Source organism: Candoia aspera, chromosome 3, assembly GCF_035149785.1.
Source record: "Candoia aspera isolate rCanAsp1 chromosome 3, rCanAsp1.hap2, whole genome shotgun sequence".
Lineage (NCBI taxonomy): Eukaryota > Metazoa > Chordata > Lepidosauria > Squamata > Boidae > Candoia > Candoia aspera.
The window spans coordinates 134,494,303-134,521,540 of record NC_086155.1 but is presented as its reverse complement, the minus strand read 5'-3'; the positions used below and the strand labels follow the sequence as shown (position 1 = coordinate 134,521,540).

General features: G+C 35.2%; 1 protein-coding gene across 6 annotated transcripts in view; it reads right to left on the bottom strand.

Moving 5' to 3' along the window:
• RELCH (RAB11 binding and LisH domain, coiled-coil and HEAT repeat containing) overlaps positions 1–27,238 on the bottom strand; it is a 69,836-nt gene that overhangs the window by 33,292 nt on the left and 9,306 nt on the right. For 5 of the 6 annotated variants that reach the window (XR_010067621.1, XR_010067620.1, XM_063298783.1 and 2 more), the window contains exons 2-10: positions 17,009–17,098; positions 13,528–13,599; positions 13,366–13,421; positions 13,034–13,147; positions 11,473–11,673; positions 11,295–11,386; positions 10,367–10,666; positions 9,750–9,825; positions 9,190–9,285 (exon numbers count right to left, since the gene is read on the bottom strand). Coding sequence is in view for 3 of the 6 variants with exons in the window: in XM_063298783.1 (XP_063154853.1) it covers positions 9,190–9,285; positions 9,750–9,825; positions 10,367–10,666; positions 11,295–11,386; positions 11,473–11,673; positions 13,034–13,147; positions 13,366–13,421; positions 13,528–13,599; positions 17,009–17,098 (1,097 nt within the window). In the remaining 3 variants the exon portion in view is untranslated. Of the gene's footprint in view, positions 1–4,571; positions 4,628–9,189; positions 9,286–9,749; positions 9,826–10,366; positions 10,667–11,294; positions 11,387–11,472; positions 11,674–13,033; positions 13,148–13,365; positions 13,422–13,527; positions 13,600–17,008; positions 17,099–27,238 lie in introns of those variants that run through there. The other variant, XM_063298784.1, reaches the window with a different exon arrangement.

The window sequence follows — 27,238 nt, the reverse complement described above, 5'->3', positions numbered from 1 at the left end:
TGCTGATTACCACACAATAAACTTAATTCATTTTTATTTTGATACATTCATAGACATACCATATGAAGAAAGGCAGTTCTATTAACGTCCACTATATATCCATCATATGATTGAGACAGTATCACCTCAAAATGAGCTCCCCTAGACTGGCAATACTCATTAAAAAGAGACATACACACAAAAAATGGCATATTGCAAATTTTTATACTGTGCATTGGCAGGGAACATCTTTATAGCAAAAAGTACTATACCTATTTACAGAAGTTCAATCTGATTTGCAAGCTATTTTTTTAGAATTCTGATGTTTTAGCTAGTTCATATGTTAATGCTACTATACAATGTGCCTTCCAAAGCAGGAGAAGTTTCAAAGAAAATGTGTTTAATTCAGAAATGCCTGGCTTTTGCTAGTTCCTGATTATTTTTTTTTGCAGTATCACTATCATTCAGATATACTAAAGACCATTCTACTGCAGTTAAAGGAAATACATTTGTCTACATGGAAGTAGTTACATTTCACCAAACTGCAGTCAGGTCTGTATATTAAGAGCAGAAAGCTGTTTTTATATATATAACTTTTCAGTATAACCTCTAAATCAGATGGTACAGATTCCCAAAGGCAGCTGTGACTTTAAAAAAACCTCTTTCCTTGACCTTTAGGCCCAAGCTAGCCATTTCCAACAGCACTCCCCAAATTAGGAAGATTTTAATGCCAAGATGAATTTAAAAAAAAGGGGGTTCCTTTAAGTCTTCCACAATGAAACATGATCTGAATATAAACCTACTTTAAATTCCACATATTCTCTGCAATTTGTTAACAAAAGCAAGCCAGCAAAGCAAATATAAAACACAGATTTCAGAATACAAAGAAATTAAAATATCTCAATTTATTCCAAGTCTGGAGAGTCCATGCTTTATAACAATATTATGGTCAAACTGGATGCCCAAGTTTCTCCTTCAGAAAAAAGTATTATGCATTCATACACTCATTCATTTCTTTGCTTTACAGCTAAGGAGCGATTTGAAGATCTATACCTAGTATCTAATTTTGGGAATACAAAGTTGTAGATCTGTGCTGTGAATTAAACATAGTAATTCCTAATGTTGGTTACGTAATGAGACGAAATAGTAATAGTAGTTGAAGTCCAAACCCATTTGGAGGTTATCAGGCAGCTTATCTCTTTAATAGGAAATTCTAAGATCATATTTTTGATTCTGTCACCATCAAGGTATTTATTCTCATGAATGGCAAGAAGATACAATGTTAAAGGAGTCAGGCTTATAGGTTATTGTTTCAGATTTATTGAGAATGTGTACAGATTAAGAGAAAAAGCTGTGATCCAAGATTCCCACCTAAGCTACCTAATTAAAAGTAAGCAGTCATCCCACTCCCCCTGTCTATTCTTCCTGCCAATTCTAATGGCCATGCATGCCAAGTCCAGATGCCTTCAGTTGGTACAAACTTGACTTAGTCCAATTAGTCCAAACAGCATACTTTCACACTCTTTGATGCTTCCCCTCCCTACTGGCTCTTAACACGCATTGGCTCATCATGGCAGATGAACACGGTCAAATGATTTATCAGTCCTTTGATCGTGGATTCTGACAAGTTTGCTTGGATCAAGTCTAAAAAGATGAGTACTTTTATGGAATCTTATTCCAAGGAATGCAATGCAAAACAGTATGGCCATAAAAGTCTTCCCAAGAAGCTCTAGGTTCCAAAAGGAGAACTTCAAAATGAAGCAACTGTTAACAGATGGAATAGAAATGATCAAAGAATGGAGAATGTCTTGGCAGAAGATAATGCCTTGGAAAAGGAATTAAGAGTTTTCTGAACAGAACAATTAGCTAACTAAAATAAAGGAAATATCCTAAACTATTTCCATGTCTCTAGGAAAACACATAATTATTTTACAAATAGATTATGAGAATATACATAAAGATCTATAAAGGTAATATAAGCATAATGTAAGTATGACAAGGACATTCAGTATTTTTGGAAGTCTACTTAAAATAGACTTTTAATGAATTGAGAAGATTTCACTAGTTTCACAACAGAAAAAGATGAGAATACATCTACAAATTAGATTCTAAATATGACAAACTAGTATCAGGAAATATCTGTTTTGTTAAGTGGAGTCACATCTTGATGCAAGAAATTTGGCACGGCAATTGCACAAGGAAGTATACAATAATGATCTCACAATGTATAGCTGGGGAGAATTTTAGTTTTAACTGACATTTAATTAATTCAAAAACTCTATTTGATTATGGAATTTTGAACATCCACTGATGTTGTGGGGTGCAGTACCAGCCAGAGCATTATATTGTTTTTTTAAACACACACACACTCTCCACCTTCAAATATTTATTTATATTTTGAAATTTCAGAGGAGAAGCAATCCTGAACATATGTACTAGTATTAATCCTCTTTAAACAGTTTGCTTACAACAGTAAATCATTATGTTACATTAAATAAATAAGAAAGAAAGCAATATTCCCTTCTGTTTACATACAATTTAGGAGTTGTGGTTTCAATTGATAAATCAATATCAAACCTTGAGTTTTTTTCTAAATTGTACAGAAATTGGTTAGAATTTTTTTTAAATCGTAATTCCTAGTTTTTGTAAGAAGCAGAAAAGTGAAGTGAAATTAAATTTTGGATTGTCTTGCCTTAGTGTACAACAGGGGAAAAAAAAGAAGAATTTAGTTTCATGCAACAGGCACTTCCTTGTTGATCCACTTAATATTGTCATGGCCTTACATTCCCAGTGCTTTCAAAAGTCAGTGCTATTCAATTCTTAGTAAAAATACCAACCTGCACTGTCATAAATATTACTGATATGCCACTATATATTGGTGTAAGCATGGATACATTACAAGCATTCTGACCATACAGAAAAAATCAGGACAGATATTTATTCTATGTTTTATTCAACCCTATATAATCAGAAGATTTTAATGCCTATCAAAGCTTGGATTGGGTAAGCTTGTCAAAATGAAGTTCCTTTTCAATATTCTACAGCGAAGTAGTATGTTATAATAAAAAAAAAAGAAAAGCCAGTATCTTAAAAAGCATGTATAATGGCATGTATATATGAAATGTATAATGGCATACACTTTTGTGGAATATAAGTAGGTTTCCCAGGATGTATGGAGGATTATCCTGAGTGAATTAATAAATATTTGTATAAACACATGCATGTACACAATGGGGTTTTTATTTTGATGTCTCTGCAGAAAGAAGCAGCATGGTGACAGAAAAATAAAGTACAGAAGAGTCAGATAATAAAACTAATTTTTAAATGACTACTTGTCAATAGGTAATAATCATTACTTGCACTTCCTACATTTCATATTTCTCTAATTAAAAATTCCTGTTCCCTTCCCCACAAGCATAGATGTGTATGTATTCCTTTAACAGGACCATACTTTGACTTTGATGAAGTGGACTAAAGGCAATAAAAGTCTATGATATATGTATTAGTCTTCAAGATCTCTAAATAAATAAATACTAAAAATTAAAAAAAAATGGGGTGGTGGTGGAAGATGGCAGGGATATTTTATATAAATAGAATGGGAGCCAGTGAATGGAAAGTTTTATTCGGTTAAAGGGGATTGGAAGAAAAACTCAAGTTACATAGGATTTTTAATCTGAATTTGTACAAACAATTAGTTATCCTATATTAAAACACCAACATGATATTTTTTATAATTAGTTATCCAAGATTTAGCACACGGCATTACTAAAATTGTCTTTCCATATAAGATTTAGAGAGGAAACACTTGGAGTATTAATTAAGGAGCATGAATACATGATACTGAGAATTGCATTTTATTAAAATACTAAACTACATGCAATCCTTACTAGTCTTAGAAAGCAGAAACAGTTTGGAAAGTATTCTATAGAAAGAGGCACATTCAAAAAGTGCTATGTATTACATGGCATAATAATCCCTCAGCAAATCTAAGGAAGGTTATTAGATCCTAGCCAGTGGTTTGGTGTTTATTATATTTTGTGATAAATTAGTAGTCAAACTTCCAAGAAACCATTTGTTTAAACCATCTGGCAGCCAAGATGATCTTGGAAGTATATCTATTGCTTTTTTCTAGAAAGGAGAATAGAGATTTAAATGTGGTGTTTATTATAGTTTGAAAATAAAAACAAATTACAAAGAGTTGAAGGAAATTTCTATTTTGAGGGTTAAAAACAATATCCAGCACAATAATAGCTGAAATATTTGTTGAATTATTAATTTTGAGGTTCTACTTAGCTTTTATTAAGTGGAATTTTTACAGTCATAAACAGCTAATCTCCATTCTACAAACTGATTCTGAAACTTTCTTTCAAAATTCATTAGTCTATTTAGGCATGCAGAATTATGCAGACTTTTTAATTAAAATTATTAAGTCTTTTGAAAATAGTTTTGAGATTCCATTTCCCATTGAACTGAAAAATATTATGGGATGATATCAGTAACATACCAAGGTATCAGTTTATTATCTTTTGCAAGGTTGTTTCATGCTATCCAGATTGGTTGATATGGGGCAGATACAAGGCTGATGCTTTTACCTTGCAGAAAGCTGGATACTGACTGAGTTGGAATTAGTTGTGTGTCCACGTCCATTGGTCATATTCTTTCATGCATACTATAGGATTGGAGTGTTCTCTGCATCGCTGCATCAGTGCTTCTAAACTTCCTTCTATCAATGGGAGTGGAGAAACAATGAGAAACCTTCTTGAATGTCCTAATGCATGTTTCATGTTTAGTCAATGAAAGGGAGAGAAGAGGGAGGACAGAAGCAGGAAGATAAGGGGGTTTACTAAGTGGGGAAGTAATGCAGAAAGAGCTCAATGCTACATATGGGCTCCCTATATTTGAAGATCTCTTAGATTTTTTAACTGATAACTCTGCCAGTAAAAGAGAGGATATTGCTGCCTTAAGTGTGCTGAACTCTTAGGCACACTTACCTGAATTGATTCCCACTGCCTTATTTCTTAGTGAACCAGGAAGTGCAAGAATGTCAGGTCTTATAGGAAGGATACAGATCAAGTCCTTTTGAACTTAAGGATTTGGTTGGAGCTTATTCATAAGGTTCAAGGTAAATGTTTACTGTGCATATGTACAAACTATTTCAACAGAGTTTCCATAAAAAGGACATACAAAAAGTTTAATTTACCTCCAGAAGAAAAATAATGAAAAATAATCTGACCATGAAAACTGTAGCATGTGACCAACTGTCAAGGAAAGAGGCTTCCATTTTTATAAATAAAGTGATTCTTGCCTATGTTGGGAAGTTATACCATGTGTGCCAAAATAATGAAATATAGAGATTTTTAAAGCTCTGTATGAAGGAAATTGCCTACCATGAAAATTTCCATACACATACTCTGATCATTTACTTCTATTTTGCCAAACTTTTTAGCTACAACATATTACTTAACATTTCTTGCCAGAAGGAATAGTGAAATCATAACCCTAAAGTTCTCAAACTGTGGGTCATGATCCCATAGGATGTTGGGAGTGAGGGGTGGGGAACAGTAGTTTTCAAACCCAGTCAGGTTTGCCCAGGCAAACTGGGAGCATGTCAAAGCTTGCCCCTGTTTTGCCTAGGCATATCTGCAGGAGGCCTGCAAAATCAAAAGAACAAGCAAAGCCCAGATCAAGTTTGATAGTGTTTCTACTTTACCTAAGTAAAGCCCAGAGTGAATTCTGAGAGTTAATTTAAACTACAGGTCTCACAATATATTAAAACCATCCATCAAACATAGCATTGCTGAAATTGGCATATGGTCTCCTAGTGGTTGATGACTTTCAGCATGGTATATATAGAGATCCATCGTTTTTGGGATGTTTGAAGAATTATATGCATTAGTGAAGTTCAGTATATTTATCCACTATTTTAAATTTCAAGCATTTCAAAATGGAATTTTTACTGAGTAGTAAAAGGGAAAAAAAGATGGCCTATCAGTAGTGCTGAAAAAAGTTTACTTAAACCAAGAAAGTACAAAGAAAATGCCTTTTAGTAAGTGGATTATTTCTTATCCAACCCTAACTTCAATGAAATCTTTAGATTTAATCATGATAGAGTCACATAAATTCATTGACCATTTTAGGGGATAGTTAGCTCATTCTATTTTAAAACGATTTGGTGCCATCAAATGATACTCTCTTTTCTTCCCGCAATGCTGTCCCGATGCCAGTAGATTAACGGCTGACCATCTTTTTTTCCCATTGAATTCAGGATTTCTACAAAAATTGACTATACAATTTGGTTATAATCCTACTACAATACTTTGGCTAAGATCCAAAGAATTGTAAACTTTTGTTTCCTGAAGGTACTCCCCTTAGTTGTTGCATGACAAATAGTTTTTGAAACCAAGCAGGGCTCTAAAAGCAGGTTATATGGAAATCATGGGAAACTGAAAGCAACTAAAGATCCATAAAGCTGCAGATGACAGCTTATATGCTTTAGGGAAAAATAAACTGTGCCTTGTGGCCGAATTGGGCACACTGCAGTTCTTGGACCAATTTCATGATGGAACCTTCTAGAAGTAATTAGTTTAGAACGCTCAGCTCTAGCAATGTTCTGGAGGGGAATAAAGATGGAAAGAAAAAGTGGCTTCACACATTTCTGGCTCCAGCCTTACCTTTCCAGCACTACCACGCAGCCTTCAAAAGAAAAAAGGATCCCTACTCTTGCTCCATGAAAAATATCTGCATATTATGTTCAGTTGCTGCACATAGAATCATTTATCAATCTGTTACGAAGAATTCTGTAGACAACAGCATTAGCTGTCAAGCTTCCGAGAATTATTATACCACAATTGTAACATACAAATATAGTAACTGACTTAGCAAATTTGCTATGCAACTGCATAATTTTTCGATAAATGAACAAACTTCACAGGATTTGCAAAGGCCAGCAGTTTTTTGCACTGAAGGGATTAACATGGTAATAATTACATGGTATTTCAAGAAGCTGTTTATTACAGCTTTGTATAGAACATATTAAATCTTTTGCTAGAGCTGTAATTAAAATTATTGAAAGAAATTTCCTGGAATGCAAACCGTTGCCTAGGCAAATGCTTAGAGCTTCTCTAAGTTAATTGGAGTTTTTGACTTTTCTCTAAGTAGCTGACCTCCATGACATACCAAAACTGATTCTGAAATTTTATTCAACTCAAGAAATGGTTTGTCAAGCAGTATGGAAAACAATGAAGCCTAAAGCCATTTTAGTTTCACAGAACTAATTGCATGTTAGTTTGGATCTTGACCACAGAAATATTTCAACAGAGTAAAAGCCTGTACATATACATGCCACTAAGTAACATATACAATGTTATTTGTTTCTCCTGAAATTAATTATTTAGGTTTGTATAACTAACATAAGTAAACTTTGAATACAACTTTCTCCCAATTCTATGCTTTTAAATTAACACTGCACCATAACAAATTTGGAATAAGCTCAAGTAATACTTGCTGCTGATTTTGGATTGTTTCAGAAATGTAACTAGTCCTCAGAAAAATTAAGGTACAAACTTAGCCATCCATTTTAGTTTAGTTTAGTTTTTTGTTTTAACAGAAAGAGTTTATGGGACATCAGATTAACTAGTACTGGGAATTATTATACATATGGTAGACCTTTGGGTTCAAAAAAGACACGCTGTTGTGCAGTTCATCTGTGAATACAGAGGTGGTTCTGCAGCCCCAGTCTGGAAACAGAGAGTGTAGCACAATGGAGGACTGGAAGCCCATTTTTATAATAACTGTGGTGTTACTCTGTGATGCCACTCATGATTTTCCATCAGTTTTTGGTGCAAACAAAGGGCATTCCTGGATGAAATTATTCCAATGGGGATGACTGGAACAGAAGCATGAGCTTTATGCTTGCACATAAATAGGAACCCCTGTTAACCACTAATATTTCTTTCTTCTGAATTCAGAATATTAGATTCTAAGGATGCTAATAACTTGGTAATTGAAAGTTATTACTGTTCTCAGTTATTGACTACTTGGTTATGGAAGCTTTACATGCAAAAACAAGGTTCTAATATATATTTACTAACTTTTATGAATTGCATATCCACTTAAAGTTATGATTATCTATTTCCACACATTTGCAAGGGTAAAATAAGCAAAAATTAGGACTGCAGAAATATATAATGTTGAAATATAACTAGGAACTGCAAAGAAGAACTAAAGCAGCATCCTGGCAAGCTGATTGGCAACAGCCAGAAATTGGTAACTGATCCTGACAATTTAATGTAGCCCATATAATATATTCTACTACGACTTAAACAGATGTATCATTTCATACAATTAGGTATGCAGCATATATAATCAAAAATTGAATCTCATGATAAAGCATTAACTGTTAGAAAATGGAGTTAGTGACTGTACCTGAAGGATCAGTACACATTTCTTGACTTAGTTACCTTTCCATAAAGCTCACAAGGTTAAATGCCAAATGCATTACTAGGTATCTAGATTAACAGGTAAAGCTAAGCTGGCTGGAAAAGCAATTTTGAATTAAAACAAAGAAAACACATATAGAGCCAACTCATCTTCAGCTCAGACTTCATTATATCATTAGAAATGTATCACTAAGAGCCAAATTCTCAGTTAAAATTACACTAAAGGCCCATGAGGATAACGTAGTAAGCCAGACTTCTGAGTTCCGGCCTGCCAATGAGTGAGCAACATACAGATCTTGCTGTAATCACTCCCAGTTACTGGTGCAAACTACTGACAGTTCAATCTAGCCATGCTGTCTGTCTGAACATGGCTGTTAATAAGAAGGATAAATATCTTAAATATATATCATTTTCAGAAATAATGTAACAGGCAAATTCACTCCAATTTAAGATTTAAATTCTACTCAAACACTAGAACTGAGTTTAGCTAATATAAGTAAGCAAACTTAAGGGCAAAACAGATAGAGTCACAGTAACAGCCCTGCAGAGTGCCATTAAGGATCTTAAGCAAAAGGATAAATAGCAGGATACCATGCTGTTTTGCTAAAAACTCACCTGACATAGGTGTACAACCATTCTCTAGGAGTAGAGATGCATGCACAAAAGTGAGAAGATGATTGCAAGTAACAGACTTCAATATAACAAACAATACACAATTCTAAATGAGTAGAAATATTGTATGAAACTGAAGAAATATTCCTGGATTTCTTACCTCTCGTTTTGCAAGCAGGACATTAGGAACAATATGCGGTAAACAACGTCCAAGCATCAGCATGACACTTTTTTCACTATCAGCGATTCGCGACACCTAAAAGTACAATTTTTTTTGCAAAATCATATGCAGCAATTGCATTACATGCTTAAAATAAAATAGTTTGAATCTCTTCCAGAAGTTAGCACACAATACAAGTCTAAAATAAAATGCACACCTAAAAGCTATCTGTGCAATATCATTATGTAATTGGTTCAGAGAATACACTGGGATAATGAGAAAGCACCATTGCGTGAACTGCTGTCCAGAAGATATTAGAGTAGCACCCACATAGATTTCAAAAAATGGTACCTTGTCCAGTATGCTCATGAGACAAGTGGGTAATGTGGTCAAATATATTACCAGTCCAAATCTTAAGTTCTGTAAAGGTAATTTTATAAGCAAATGGCCAGAAGTACAACGGAAGAACAATGAAAGACTAAAAATCAAAGCTGACATAGACTCCTTTGCTTAATTCTTGTGACTTAGTAGGAATTTGTATTTTACAAAAGTAAATATACCTCTGATCCCAAACGGCTGTCTGCTGACATTTGACAAAATGACAGCAATGCTTGATGGAATGCTGGTGATAACTTCCTGAAATAGTTGGACGGAAAGGAAATATAATGCACATTAAAAAGCTGTTATTTGTACAAATCTATTTGTTTCACAATTAATAGTTAAAATATAAACCCAGCTACCAACTCTTCAGTTTAAAAGACTAGTTAAGAATTCTATATTGGAGCCTGAACAATCTTCAGGGATATAAGTGATTTTTGACAGGATTCATAGAGTGTGCTATGATATATTTTGTTTAATCATAATTATTGAATAAAGCACAGCTGACTGGGCTTGCACAACATCCTAAACCTTAAACCATGAGCTATCATTTATACAACGTGCTAAGCCAACATGGAGCTAAGAATGTTCACATGGAATGCCATAACCTTAATGTACTACATCAAACCCTGTAGGGCAGCTATTAAATTAAAGGGGGCGGGGAGTGACACAGGAATCTCACAAACGCTTTTATGTGGGTGATAGTACAAATTCAAAACCTGAATGTAGTTGTTAAATCTACTCAATATTCAAAACAATATTTTACTCTAAAAACAAGATACAGATGAATTTAACTAACCTATTAGGCTTATCAAAATGTATGGCAGCTTTATTTGATGGGGAACAAGGTGGAAGTTTCTCTCTTTCTTTAGAAGGAAAAGGAATTCCAATATCCTCTTTAGAAGTCCTAAATTCAGATTCTAAGAAAGTTCTTTCTTCTTCAGTTCTCCCAAGTTTACCATCATTAGTTGAACTCTTGGTATCTAAATATCTCCCATTATCATCTGGGAGTGTGGGAGGCACTTGGGATGAAGATGGCTGAACTGTGTCACATATCACTGGAATAGATGTTTTTTCACTTCTCAAATAGTCTATTTCACTGAAAGAGAGAAAAGAAAAAGCTTTGGAAGCAAAAACATTTAGTAAGTAATAAGCTACTTTTAGTAACCTATGAAGTGAATGAATGAATATTTTTTTAAATGTTTTATTGGGACACATCTACCACCCACTTTAGAAATATAGGAACCTAAGAAAGGTAACACTGGGGAAGAAGATTTTTTTTTTAAAAAAATGCTTTTTATAGTATGCTTTTTTGTCATTAAAAACAACATAGATGCCCTAAAAGCACAAGAGAAGAACTGCTATTGCTGCCATCTGTGTCAAAATAAAGTTAAAATAACATAGTAAGCCTGAGTTCTAAAGATAAGCCACTGTCGTGCTGGCATATTCATATCCAGCATTCCTCCAAAATCTATTTTCTTAAGGTTGCTCTACTGGTGCATGAAAATAATCCTGACAAAGATACCTTGAGACATATAATAGGTTTTGATACTGAAAACTATTAAACTGAAACACAGAGAAACATGGCTTTATAAGCAGATTAACCCAATGTATTATTCATTTAAGGCATAATAAACTGAGATGAATACACCAGTTCATGTACAACAAATTTCTTATATTGTGAAACAAAACCTTTAATTTTCTAAAAATATCCACAAACTACATACCTTTCAAGTCTTTGTATTTGTTCCAGGAGAGACCATTTTTCCGTGCTCAATGCATTAATTTGATCTTCCAATTTCTGCACCAACACACATTGCTAAATGAAAGGAATATGACAGAAAAAATATAATTTGCCATACTGCATTTTGATGCTATGCTTTAAATCTGCAAGCTGAACTGTACCTCTATTGATTCTGATGTTCCAAATACAGGAATGTTTTCCAGGATAGGAGTGGTTGCCTCTAGTTCATCTTCTTCTGGGCCAACTGCTACATCTACAATTTCTTTTACAATAATTTGGTGATTTCCAAAATCACGGTAGAGTTGTAGCAAGTCTGGAGGCTTTGGAATGTTCAGTCCTACATCATCCCATAGTTCAAAATCCTTTAGATATGCAAAATTAAAATATTTATGAGGTGTTTTCTATATTTAGTTTCTATAAATAAGCATCTAAGTTATCACATCAAGTGATAAAATGCAACTTCCAGAAAGAAAACTTTAGTTATTTGACAGGTAGCAATAATAAAAATAAATGTTATGCTTCTACTACTTAAACTGTTGAAGATGTCAGTTATAGCTTAAAAAGTATAATATAATTAAATTTCTTTTCTTAACATTTAAGTGACCACTACTGACATTTTTTGTTCAGCATATGAAGACTTCACTTACCATATATAATAGAGAAATTATCTTAGTATAAACTTTGATGTAACCAAATAGCATCATTCATGCAGCACAGCAAGTCTCTAGCCACAAGCTCCTCTTGAAGCTGTTTGAATACTTATTTATTTATTTAGCAAATCTATGTGACCACTCACATAATTCCAGATGGCTCTCAAAAATATAGATTAAAAAAATACACCATAAATCACTACCATTTTAAAAATGATTAAGGCACCTCACTACTGTTGGAATTATCAGGGGTCAACTCAGCATTGTCTCATAAGCATAAGCGGGTCTTTCTAGTAAACGCATCTCTATTGTGCTTGTGGGATGTCACATGGGTCACCTGATTTTCACTTCCTTCTTCCTCTTGGGTTTGGGGATTAACAATCTCCATTACCTCTTGGGCACACCTGCAAGCAGGTGCTGCAAAATGCAGCTCTCATCCTCTCATCTCGTTTGCATGCAGACTTTCTACTTCCACAGAAATAGAAGTTTCCATAGAAATAGAAGTTCCATAGAAATAGAATATTTCCATAGAAAGTGTCTACAAAGAACCAGTGATGAATAAGTGCTTTCTACTATGAAGCTACTTGTATCTAGATCTACTGAATAAATGTAAGCTACCTTTTTTTTTCTCTTTATCTAACTACTGTGTGAAGACTGAATTATTTTCTGAAAGTAATTAAGCTTAACGTGCAAGTTTTGGTTCACGCTTCTACTTTGCAAGATTGTTGTTAGCTGCTTGGAGTTCTTTTATTAACCTTTAAAAACTCCATTAACTATAACATGAAACAAGACATTCATTCTGGGCTCCACTAATACAAATGTATTCAAATAGATTTTTAATCTTGATCCACTCATTCCTTTGGAGAGTGCATTCTCTAGCATGCTACCCAAAATCGAAATGTAACACTTGGCCTGGAAAATATAATCACCAATTTATCAAATTATAAAAATTTGATAAATAAATAAATAAATAAAATTTTCTGGAAAATATGTTAGAAACAGCTAGAACACGTTAGGAACAAAAGGGAAAGACACAAACTCAGAATGCCATAAAGGAACTATTCCAACTTACCTGATCATCATTTTCATCTGAAAAAGTTATTGAAGTAAGCTTGTATCCATTCTTTAACAAAAATTCATTGACTAAGAAGTTTAGAGCTCTTTTTTCAAGAGGTTTAATTGGTTCCTAGGAAAAATAGACACATATAACATTTAAATATTGATTTCATTAAAACATTTTTCTACTTTGATAGGCAGATACTAAACAGGTTGAATACCTATTTCAAAGCAAAACCTACAAGCCTGAACTGTGCACCTAAGCATGTTATTTGGATACAGGTAGGAATGCTGTGAACATAACACTGTTCTACATTAACAGCAGATGCAGTACTTTTGATTACTCACCTGAATTTCAGGACTTGATTTGTAATTTCTCCGTTCCTGCAAAGGAACTTCATTTTCTGCAAACAGCAATACATAAAAAATATTATTCTCCAGGCTGTCATGCATCACCTGTTTCTATTTTATCAAAATACAAAAACTGAGGAAAAGGTTTGTGTACACCACCTGCAGCCTGAGTCAGGTTGGCTCGGAGGGCCTGAATGGTCTCTTTTGCTTTCCGTAGTTCAAACTCCAGGACTGGACAAGGATTTGGATTAAACATACACAGGCATCCAATCAAGAATAGGGAAACAAAAATGAAATATAAAAAAGCAAGGATGGGTGTGAAAATAAAATACAATTTGTATTAAAGACAAAGCATGCAATCTTTATGGAACTCATGAACGCATGCAGCAGAGTTAGACTGCAGCAAACTGGTGAAAATTTTCCATGATTGAAATCTAATCTTAGTTAAAAATCTAAGCTGTCTGACAAGGAATGCTACAGGTTTTAAGAAATAAAATACTGTACCATTTTTGGAAAATCTTGAAGATTTTGTATGACAAAGGATTATTATATATTAATATTTTAAAGTTTTACATTATACAAATGGAAATATGAGACCATCTTGCTTTGAGGGACTAAGGAGAATGTGCTTAAAACTACAGCTCTGTAAAAAAGCACTGAATAACCAGTTATTACAAAAATGAAAGAACTCATGTTAATGCCACGCTACAACGGATGTTTTAAATCCCGCTTTGTGGCACATGTTACATAACATGCCAATTGGGTGGAGCAGCTTATCATGTCAACTGGGTTCTTAAACATATGCAAACTTAAAAAAACATATTTAATATTTCTTCTTATAAAGAAGACATTGATTTAATGATTTAGGTTATATAATTTTATGAATTGTTTTCTGCCACAAAGTGACTCATAAAAGATTATCCAATTTATCAAACATTTCCTATACTGACTGCAGTTAAACCATCAAGGTACCCTGACAGGCAGTTAATAACTAGCTTCTTTACATGGATTCCTTTACCTTTAGAAATGTTCCACAGAAGTTTTTTAGAACATTTTTCTGCAAAGGTTCTACTTACTGGTAAATATTGATGTATTAGTAATAGGAGTGTATGGAAAAAATATTCACTCAGTTTGCATTTTTCCTCTTCAAAAACAGAAGGCAGAGTACATCACAACTACTACATGGAAATAACCTGTTTGATGCACAGAATTTTAATGCAGAAATACAAAAGCACAACTGAGGATCTGATGGAAAAGTATGAAAAAAATCTAGTTGTCAGCAATGCTGATCTGCAAATATTTCTGTGCAACAAAGTGCGAGAACACTGTTGATACTTTGTATATAAAGTGATACCTTAGAAGTTGCCAGTGTTTTCACCATCTGGCTAAAGTTTCAAAATTAAATTTCTGGAAGTTTAATTTAGTTTAAAAGAATTTATGATGGGCAAGATTTCTTCCTTAAAAATATAGAAAATGCATGGTTACAGAACAATTGCAGATCAGAAATGCCCTGCAACAGGATGATAAAAATGTTTTTTTTAAAGAAAAATAGCAAAAACATAAATTTTTAGAGAAGCTCAGGAATTTCGATAAGGAAACTGAAGTTCAGCAGCAAGACAAATCACTGAGGGCAAAGAAAGCCAGAAAACCCATATCACATAAACCTATGTCAGACGGCGAAGTATTTCCATTCCCTAGTTATGACAGTCTGCAACACACAGAGCAGACTTTATAATTATGCCTATTTGTTTTGTTAAAACAGTTTACTCTGCTGCATGGTTTCTTTTCAGACATCTTAATATTTTGAAACAGCTAGTTAATTCAATAGTATACCCACAATGACTCATGGCTGTAACAAAACACACTGTTGATCCAGAATGAAGTATTTATATTTGGCCCAAATTAAATCAGAAGAACAGAGTTCAAATTAATATGGAACTAAAGAAATAAGTAATTATTTTATTCCCCCATTCATTTTTGGAAAATGATATAATGAAGCAGACCTACTCTAAAATGTTTATGTAGTAATAAATGTGTTAGACTGGGGTCCAGGCGGCCTTTTGTGTAAGACGACTATAATTTACCATCCTAAGATCCTGCTGTTTCCCCAGTTTCCTCTTTTGTAGACTCCACTCTGTGCCATATTTCATATCTGTTGCAGAGGTTTCCATGGTACATAAATACGCAGGAGACTTTCACTTGCTATCCTTTTCTTTCAAGAAACTACAGAATTAAACTGCATTTACTAAAACAGACAAAACCAGCTACCTATCCAGAATTCAAACAAGAATTAAATTTTCAGAGGTGCTATCTATGTCTACAGTAGTATTTGCAGCAGCTATCATTTTGCAGTGAACATCTGAAGGTTCACTAGCTCTGGAAGTAACTGTATAATCAACACATACTTTTAGTATGTAAACTTAAGAAAATGCAATGTTATGTTTGAAAAGTGTTGCGGTCTTCAAACATGTTTTGTAGAAAATAAATTACTAAAGACTTCTAAGACAGTTAATTTGCAATGGCTACATTCAAACATCACATTAGCATAAGGATATCCAAACTTCTGGGACAGATGGAATTTTGAGAGCGCTAGGTGCATCATCACAAAATGGTACCATATTGTGTAGCTCTGGTGGAGAGGGACAGAAAAAGAAAAGATAAATCCAAAGAGGGAAGTGGATGAGGATAAACAGACAACAAAAGAGAGAAAGAGAAAGAGAAGGAAAGAAAACCCATCTACGGGCACAGATCTTGAGAGCAAGGAACACAAATCTAGCAAAAGAAAAATGTAACAAAGATATACCTTTCTGCCTTCCCCAAAGTTATCCACCCATACATTGATTGTTTTCTTTGCTATTAACTGCTCATCTAAGCCTGGATTTGAGATTGATAGGAAACAATGATGCTCTTTCAATTCTTCCTTTTACCAAAACACTCTTTTTCAGTAGATCAATATCAATATCCACTAATATATTATAGGATCAAATTTATTTCCCTATCATTCTGAAGTCAGTCAATCAATACAAAAATGAAAGAAAGTATCAGATTCAGTTTTGTATTGTATTGTCGTATTAGAGTTGCTGATATTTGTACTAAAGAAGTGATTTTTAAATATTTTCCAGTTTTCTTAGTTTTACCATAATGAATTTAATTTATAATTCAAAAAATAAACTTCAATACCTTATCATGATGCTTTCCCAACAGTTAAGAAACCATTTGCATTAAAATAAAGTAAACTGAAAAGTTTCTTTATTTAAAAGAACTTGAGCTTCTCAAGAGCACTTTGTACTACCACTGATTTGTGACAATTATAGTGACAGAAAAGCCATGAAAGACAATAATTTCTTTAATGAACCCTGTTTTAATGCGAAGAAACAAAGATGAGATATTATTTATTTATTTATTTATTAAATTTCTTTGCCGCCCATCTTGTGTATGACTCCGGGCGGCTTACAAATAATGAATATTAACAATTGAATCATCCACTCAATAATTTGTTTCTAGACAATACTCTATAAATTAAATGTATAACGCAATATTAGAAAGTGTGTGATTTACAAACATAGATACCAACAAAAATTCACCAGGGAGCATGATTTGTATAAAGCTTACTTGTCATCTTATCTGAAATTTTACTCACCAGCCACTCGCTCATCAGTCTCCCTGTTTCCATCATCTGAATATCTTGCAAAATCCAAGGAATCAAGAGTGCTAATGCTTCCAGCTCGATCTAAAGAAAAAAGTAAAGGGAAATATCTTTTGTTTTAAAAAAGGATAAAATTGCCTTGCAAAGGACAGTTTTCATGAGACTTGAATATTTTTTCCATGACCTACAACAGATTTCATTCTTAAAAAAATGATTCTCAAAGGTTAAGCTTTATGACTGAGAATACAGTGCCCACTTTTAAAATTATACTTTAAGTTTCATGGTTATCAATTTATCCTGTACCTCTTCCTTTCCCCTGCCTTTTCCTACAAATATGTTCCTTTAGAGACAACTTTCTGAAAGCATATCATGCAGACATGCTGGCCACATGACCACGGAAGTGTCTATGGACAAACGCCGGCTCTTCGGCCTTGAAACGGAGATGAGCACCGCCCCCTAGAGTCGGACACGACTGGACTTAATGTCAAGGGAAACCTTTACCTTTACTTAAGGGGCTGTGGAACCATGGTTTACAAACCACCATGTTTAGATTCACAGTCATGCAAAGCCAAAACTGAGGAGACCATGTTATAGATAAACATGGCTTTAACTTTCTTGTTTGCCAAGTACAGTAGATCCAAGACTGGCTGAGTTCTGCCTTCCCTCATAAATGTGGTAGTTTATTTTATAAAGAAAGTAATTCTTTCTGTAATGTTATTTATACCTCAGCCATGTGTCAAAGTTTAAATACTTCGTTTAAGAACTGAACTTTTAAAAATCTGTATATGTTCTTTTTTTGTTTCTATTCCTATTGATTGATTGATTGATTGATTGATTGATTGATACTATGGCAATAAAAACAAAGGGCAATTTAAAAAAAAATCCACTAACTTGTAACTTAAAATAGATTAGAAATACTGTCTTGGATGCAATTTGTTCCATGTTTAACTCACCACTGCTGGTGATTAAAAATCCACAATGGTATATTTCATTAACTTTTAATTCTTATAACACCTCTTTTAGTAGTGCTGATTTTCTATTAGACAGTATTCTTTTGGAAAAACAGTCTGTCTGCATGTGCACAAGTTCTCCAGAAACATTGTTTTTTCATGCCCAGATGCTTGGAAACATTGAAGATAATCAAAACAGAGGCTGATAGAGGACAAGGTGGCTAGACACTAACACCAATGACACAAGTACATGTTTATAAGTACTCCAAGAAGCAGTTACCAACAAACATTCCTGACAAAATGATGCCCATCAGGTTGTGAAGAGTTGGAAGTAACTGAATAAACCACAACAAAAAAAAGTTGAGAGCAGGCGGCTTCTATGAGGCAAACTGCTCTAGTCTTCCCTTAAAGTCCTCCCCAAAACCTTAGGAATGTGGAAAAAACCAATTTCCATGCCAATTTTGGGTTGTTTTTCAAGGTTTGGAGGAGTTTAAGAATGTGGATAAGTGCAGTTATGCAAACTAAAAATGGATGTTTATTCCACTGGAATTAAAGTCAAACCTAGAATGGTGGCTGTTAGTTTCCAAGTGATATGTTTGTGGGTGTGGGCATTATCATACCAATATTTAACAAAAATAATATTGGAGATGTTTCTAATTGTCATTTGTAACCATTTATTGGGAAAACACATGTCAAAGAACCTTTGTGATATAGACTGGGTTCACACCTATACAAGTGAGCAAAATAAAGAAAAAGAAACTCAAAAAGATGTTGAAGTTATATATTTACAATTTATTGAGGTGCAGACATACTTTGGGCAAGCATGTGGTTAAATATTTTATATATGTGTGTGCGTATAAATAATTTTTATTAAAGCCTTTAAACAAGATTAAAAACTAGCACAAACTAATGTAAAGTAAGAAAGAAAAAGGGAAAAGAAAGAAATAAAAGAAAAAGCAGAAAGTGCAAGAAAAGAAAAATGGTTAAAGAAAAATAGAAAAGAAAGAAAACAAATATATAAGGAAGTAGCTTCTGATATTCTTCACAGCAGCTGTAAGTACAATATATTTTAACCTCTCTTTTAACAATGCATATTACTTCTTTTTCTATAATCTGTCCTGTCTAATCATCAAAATCATAAATCACGTTCATTTTTTTCATTTTTACACAAAAGTCCATAAGAGGCTTCCAGTCACCAATAAATGTAGATAGTGTCTTTTCTCTAATCAAAAAAGTCAATTTATCCATTTCAGCAAAATCTGTCAACTTCACCAACCATTCCTCCATAATGGGCAGTGCTGAATCTTTCCATCTCTGTGCATATAGTAATCTTGCCACAGTGACCATATACTGAAACAATCTTCCATGTTCTTTTCTGTTTATTTTATTTATTTATTTTCTATCCCACCTTTATTATTTTTATAAATAACTCAAAGTGGCGAACATACCTAATACTCCTTCCTCCTCCTCTTTTCCCCACAACAACAACCCCGTGAGGTGGGTTGGGCAGAGAGAGAGTGACTGGCCCAAGGTCACCCAGCCGGCTTTCCTGCCTAAGGCGGGAATAGAACTCAGTCTCCTGGTTTCTAGCCTGTTGCCTTAACCACTAGACCAAACTGGCTCTCCATTAATCCTAAAAGGAAAAGTTCTGGTTTCAACTGAATACTAATCTTTAATATCCTCTGTATTGAAGTATGTATTTGAATCAAAAATGTTTTAGCTTTTTTACATGTCCACCAAGCATGATAAAATGTCCCTTCACATTTTCAACATACATTTGAAGTGCCTTTATACATTCTAGATAGTTTCTCTGGCATCATGTACCAACAATACATCATTTTATAAAAATTCTCTTTGAGATGTGGTTAAATATTTTATAAAAGTTCAACAATAATATTTAAACATGGAAACATAATTCAAAGCATGGCACTTAGAAAGCTTAAAATATAACCTAGACATTTAGATTTTAGAAATGAGTTTGTGTTTGAGGTGAAAACCTCTACTGAAAAATGGAAAGCGGAGTATAGAAGTATTCCTCCAGAAAGGATACAAAAGGATGCTCGTGGGGAGACAGGAATAACAGAGATGCCAGGCAGAAAGCAAAGCAGAAGCACAGAAACAACAGACAGCATAGCAGGAGAGCAAGCACTTTATGGGATAATGGGTTTTAGTCTCTTGTATCAAAACCAGCTGCTTCCTTTCCAACCTCTTCAGTCCTACTGGAATTCTCAAGGATGCTGGGATTTTCTTGACCACCTACTGTATTTCGAAATTTCCTTTACTGAAAAAACTATCAGTGATAATAAAATCAAGGTCTGCTTTCAACTCTGCTGGTTGAAGTACTGATTTAAGCAGATCTTTAGTAGTGAATCTTTAGCCCAATTAGTATTGACAGATAGACACCAGTGTCCTTGGAGCTAGGAAATAACAGCTGGCTTGGTTTATTGGGGACTCACCCCCCCCAATCTGTATCTATGCTGGACCTGGATGAAGCCAAAAGAATGTGTAAGCAGAAAACCTTTGACCTCCATACACAGAGACAGAATTAACATTTCACATTTCTGCTATAATAAACTCTTACATCCTCTCTTTACCACCCCTAAGTACTTTTATTATCTACTTGTCCCACCATATAGGAGGGCTTTCACACTGGCAGCCTTGGGTGCATTTCCAACAATGGTACTGATGGGAAAACGTAATGGCATTTCTTACCAAGACCATCTGTATATCTGTTCAGATTCTTAAGCTGAGACAGTAGTGCGCATACTTCTGAAATGCTTTATTTATCATCTATAGAGGCTAGAGCTAATCTCTCCTCTTATCAGAAACTACCCAGATCAATCTCACGAAGCAATTGTATACTACCTTCTAAAGAACCAGAATCAAGAAGTTTCCAGAATGGTAGCCAAATTTTGGGCCATTGCATTGATAGTCAGAACTTACTGGATCTGACTGTACTCTAGGTATGTTTAGTTTCAGGTACAAATAGTTTTTTTTACTAGATATTTGTACTCTATATTCTTTTCTCAACTTTTTGTCCTTTTTGGTCTATGATCATAATTGACATAATATATAAAAATATTTTAATAAATTTAAAAATTTGGAAACCTATGAAGACCTTTTACAGTAGAGCCACCACATGATCTCATATTTCAATTTACTTAACAACTTAAGCCAAAGGAGACAAAAGAGAGACATCTTTGGAGGAGTATAACTTCTACAGGTTCTAATGGACTTATAAAACTAAAGGATGGATTCAACGGGGCAGCCCAGGCCTAATTCCAAATTCCCTTCTACAGTGTTAAGAGTAGATTCAGGGCTGCATGCCAAAACTACTTCTTGGAAGAAGTCACAAAATTGACATCATTGGTCTGAGCAAAACAAGAGCATTAATCCAAGCACAAAACAAATGAAAGCAGAGATCAACTACATACTATGCAAAGATGCAAAATTTGTCACAAGTATTGAAGCACTAACTCAGTATTGGCAATACCCATGAGCCAATCTGAATACCTAACCTGAATATCCCTTCTCAATGACAATTCTCAAGAAATATGACAGTAGGTACAATTCTACTTGAAAAACAAATTCTAAAATTCAAATTCAAATATCTTTATTATGGGTTTTGACCAGCTTTTACAACAGAAGAAAAATAATTTAGTCCAACAATTCTGTTATCAGGAAAAAGGAAAACAATAAAACCGTGAAACAATATATCTAATTAAAAATTTTGGGTAATGGGTAATGGTATAACTTGATAAAAATATTTGGCCACCAGGTAAGTTTAGAGTCAGCATCCCTCAAAAAGAAATAAACATAAAATCTATCAGTATGACCCTCAAATTTAGAGATGATTGGGGAGATCAAAAAATGTCTTGGGGCATCATAAAAAGGAAACCGTATGACAACATGGGTAAGGATTTCTACCTCCCTGGATCCACAAGGGCAAAGTCTCAGTGAATAAGGAGTCCCATGAAATCTTCCTGCCAGCAGTGCTGAAGGGAGGGCATCAACCTGGCTCTGGAAAAGGCCCATCTTTATTTGCTTAAGGAGAGATTGTATAGATACCCTGCAGTAGAGGGTTTGCGATAGAATTCAGGAGCACTGATAATATCATTTTGGCGATCAACATCCCTAATTCTTTCTTTTACTACTGATTTGGCCTTCTCAAGGATTAATTGGCCTAAATATTCAGGAGAGAGGCCACGACTGTAAAGTACTTCTATACAGGTGTGGTGCCAATGAGATTGGTAGCTGTCTGACAACAGCAGAGGCATCAGGCCTCTAGGGTCAAACATGATTTTGAGTCCTGAGGTTAGAATCCTGGTCCAGGCCTGAGCCTTAATACTTGGCATGTTAGCTTCAAGCCTCAAGACTGCAGTAGGGGTGCATTTTGGGGTACCGAACAAAGTCCTAAGGAAATTCAATTGAATGGTTTCATAAGCCCTTAGGTTTGTATAAAGGCCAGGCTGTATCCCAATAGTAGTTGGACAACCGTTTTAGCCATAAACAGTTTAATTGCTGCTGGGATGTAATTTGCCCCGTTGCCTATAAAATTTTATTATTGCTTGTGAGCTCTTTTGGGCAATAGAAGTGGCATAATCTACCTGGGCTGTTAATTTCCTAGAGCCCTGAAATACTACGCCCAGGTATTTAAAACATTTAACTTGCTCTAAGTCATGGGAATCAATTGTCCACTTATGCCTTTGTCGTTTGTTAGAAAAAACTAAGCCTTTAGATTTATCATAATTGATTATTAATTGTTCCTCATTATAGTAGGATGCCAGGATTCTTAGTGCCTGCATCTCATGCCTACAGAAGACAAGGAGAGAAGAACTGCATCATCCGTGTAGAGTAGAATTGGGGAATGTCTATCAGCCAGTTTAGGTGCATGGATATCAACTCCCTGAAGAGTTTTAATCAGAGAGTTGCTATAAATGTTAAAAAGCAATGGTGCTAAAATACATTGTTTCACTCCCTTAACTGTCTGAATAAAATCAGAAAGGTCCCCTCCCCAGTTACATCTTACTTTAAGCCAGTTTTATTGGATAGCTTATGAATTAGGAGCAAGAGTCTTTTGTCTATAGACGATCTGCTCAGAATATCCCTTGAGATATTATCAAAAGCTGTCTTGAAATCGATAAAGGCTGCATATAGATTCAGGTCAGAGTGGTTTGTGTATTCATCTGTCAGATGTTGAACCACTAAACAATGGTCTATAGCAGACCATCCTGGTTGAAACCCTGCTTGCACAAGGCCAATTATTCCCCCATCTATTACCGAGGTTTGGAGTTTGGTAAATAGATGTGTGCTCCAAAATGCTTTTTTTGCCTTTTTATGAACTGCTGCACAGGACTAGCATTTTGGCCCCACTATTTTTAATCTATATATTAACTCTGTATGCAAACAATTTACCAGTTCAGACTTCTATACAACCAAAACTCCAGACAAGCATCTAGCAGACTTTTTAGACATGGGTGATGTGCCAACATGCTACAGGTTAGATATAGGTCTGCGGTGAGTGCTCTAGGTCATTGCACATTGGAGCATTTTATCTAAGAAGATGATCAAACTGAAGTATTGGATTTTGCAAAAAGATCTTTAAATTGTTGTTGACCTATTAAAAACATTGTTATTGGAATGAATTCACAGCTTCTAAAATCTGGGGATTATTTTCATTATACTAGGTCCCACAGAGAGCATGCTAAATTCATAGCCCAAAAGATCCAGCACATTATTAATGTAATCCCAGAAAAGGATTTTTTTTTCCTTTTGCTCCATAAGGTGTTTATTTTATTCCCAATCTGAGGCTAGAGTTAGGAAAAAAAATAAGCATAGATGAGGATCGCAATTTGTAACTGCTGGTTAAAATTAAATTTAGCACCCTTAGGTTTGTCCCAATACTTGTCAACCTCTTTGAAATCATCTTCAGGAGGCTATGATTCAATTAATGATCTAAAGTTTTCAGAAGTAAAGATGTCAGTTTAAAAACAAAGATGCGTCTGACTCACGCCATGGTCTTCTCAATTGCCACATATGCCTGTGAAAGTTGGATATTAAGAAAGGAAGATAGAAGAATTGATGCATTCAAATTGTGGTATTGGCGAAGATGATTGAAAATACCATGGACTGCCAGAGGAACAAACAAATCAGTTTTAGAAGAAATAGAACCAGAATGTTCCCTAGAGGCAAAGATAACTAGGCTTAGACTCTCATACTCTGGGCACATTGTCAAGAATCTCTTGAAAAGGACAACATTTTTGGTAAAGTCGAGGGCCAGGGGAAAAGAAGAAGACCTACAATGCAATGGATTGATACAATTACAGAAACAATGGAAGCAAACATTGGAATAGTCAGGCATATTGCGCAAGACCGAACAGCATTTCGTTCTGTTATACATAGGGTTGCCACGAGTCGTAAACAACTCGACGGCAACTAACAACAATTATGTGAATCAGGAAGTGGAAAAGCTGTTTCTCAGGGGGCATGCCCATACTTATTTTATCTATTTGTGCCTACATAAAGAACCAATGTCATTTTCCTGAGCTTGCTTACTAGCCATGCAGCTTCAAGAAAATACACTGTTTGAATTGCAAAGGCAATGACAGCATGTCATAGTAGTCAGTTGCCACATCCTTAATTCAAATGTATATTTTCCTAAGATGCATAGCTATTGCATGAGCCCCAGAAAAAGGCATGGCTTCTTGAAGAAGGCTCTGACAGATGTACCAAGCATGCCCTTGCCCCTTCTGAAGCACCTTCTCTCATTTGGATCTGAACAGCTGTACATCCCTAGATTCACATGTATAGCTTCTCCAAGAGCACTCTTGGCATTAGGAATACCAGAGATATTATTGCATTGGATTTGTCCCTGGTCCCACATTATTTAAGAATTACAGAACAATTTTTATCATATATAAAATTAAAAGAAGCACAAGTAGTTCCCTTGTTCCAATCAAAGGACTGGGATACATTTTTCTTCTTTAATCCAACATCTCACTGCATAAACTTTAGCCATTTTTATATGTATACAGTACCTCTGGGTTTAAGTTGGTAAGCAAAAAAGAAGATTACCACACACTGTAGTAACACTAAAAGCCTTGTAAGTTCAGGCAATAAGACAGCAACATAAACCCTTATAGATCATAGCTTAGGAACACATTTGATTCACTAATGCACAAACTTCCCAACCCCAGTCTTGTACAGTATAAAAAGTCATGTGTCAAGTCAAGTCCTTTTCCTGTGCTAGTACAAGAAAGCTATGAGACATGGCAGAGAAATTAAATCTTGAAGTGAAGAGGAAGTCTACCTCTTGCTGCCAAATGCTGAAGGGCAATGCATCAAAGCTACTGGTATGGTGCCCTGGTCAGAAGTTTCCTGGAGGCTTTTAGCTGGCTACCCATAGCTGCTACCTGATGTCATGGTTGCGCTGGGTATTTCCTTCCCCTCTTCACAAGAGGAGATGTTTGAAGGCAAAGACATAGATCTTGTGGAGCTGTTTGTTCAGAGAGAGTGGAGACAGACTCAATAGTAAACCCTCAGTCTACTTTGGATCAGCTCTGACCCTTAATTCTAAGCCACAGCCTTTTGGGCCCTAGACAACTCTGCAGTATAGATGAGCAAAGGCTGGAATGGCAGCACAGCACGAGGGTAACAGGGCAAGCCCCATGGGAGAGAGAGGTGCTTTCAGGCTTATTTTTAGTTCCAGCACAGCTCTGGTTTTATTGCAAACAATACAAAAACTGTTAATGAGGAAATCCAGAAAATGAAAAGTGTAAGATGCAAGTCACACATACAGCAGAAAAATGGCTCAGCCTTATTTCTCTTCCTTCCACTTGCATGGCAATAGGCTGAGAACCTCTTGCTTCTGCATGGAAAGAGAGGATTATACCTGCTCACTGTTATTATACTGGACCAGTGGGGTCTCAGGCTCCTTGTTTCTGCCCTTACCCAATCTAGCCCCCAAAGGCATCTTCATGTTAAGAAACAGCAGAGCTGGGCCAGGGAAGGGCCATGAAAAGGCAACAGGAGACATTTTTTTCAAATCCCTCTGCTCTCTGTGCTTACAGCATAACTGTCTATTGGAATACTGTGATATACTCAATTTCCAGTCTCTGTGGAGTATGGTTCTATACAGCCCCTATAGATCTTGGTATCTTACTTTTCTTTGACTTATGCACTGGTTAAGCATTATCCCTGTGATTGAAGACTGTGTACATAATGGGTAAAGGACATACCACCAGGGTTTGATCCAGCCACAGGTCTTTTCTAAGGTCTCCTAAAATCAGGAACATATTTTATACTCACTAGATTTCTTTAGCACTGTATTTTGGCACTGAAGATGCATTTCTCCAGTGGCAGCCTCCCTGGATCAGGAAATGCTAGGTTGTTACCTTGCAACTCTGTCCTTTTAGGCTTCTACTGATCTATTCTTCATTGACTTGTCCCTTCTTTCTGCAGAAAGAAGATGCCCAAAACATGACTCTCACAGAGGGAACGTCATGATTGCTGAGCTGAAGAAGTGCTTTGAGAAGACATACAGTTGCTGTCAAACTCAGATGCAATGCTTCTGCTTGACCGCAGAGTTGGCATGGCTTCAGCCATGTCCAAAGGAGATGGGCAACAATCATAGGTTGAAAGTGCAAGCCTGAGACTTGATGAGGAGCACATATGTGAACTACTCCTCTCCGGAAGCCTCCACCTGCTTTTGTGCATCTGCCACCACTGCACAGCAAACTCATGGGCATTCAAGGACTGGTCAGACAGATTTGAGATTTAAAAAGCAGGACATGCCAGGGGAACAACCTAATATACACATGGTAGCCATTCATCTAACCTACTTCTGATAATAGTTTCTATCCAGTCACTCTCTGATATTAGCATTGTGGCTCTTTTGAAGTTTGGCTTTTTAACAGCTGTTGGTAAATATGGACAGTATTCCAGCTCTCATCTTCTTGGTCTACAGGTAGAACAGGTTATTTTGGCAATCCATCCTGAACTTCTGTAATTCTACACACACCTACATACCTGTTGCTTTACACATACTAGAAATAATTTCAGTTCTGAAAAATAATATGCTAGTTAGCAGAAGCAAATTGTTCATGAATATAACATTAGGTAAAATATAAACAGAAGTTTAAGTTTCCAAGAATGCAGTCCATGCCTGCAGTATATTTTCTCCTCTAGTCTATTTTTATACAGACGATATTCATTTTATCATACTGAAATTATACTCAGGATGCCAGTACAAACAGAAGTAATACTGTGCAAATAG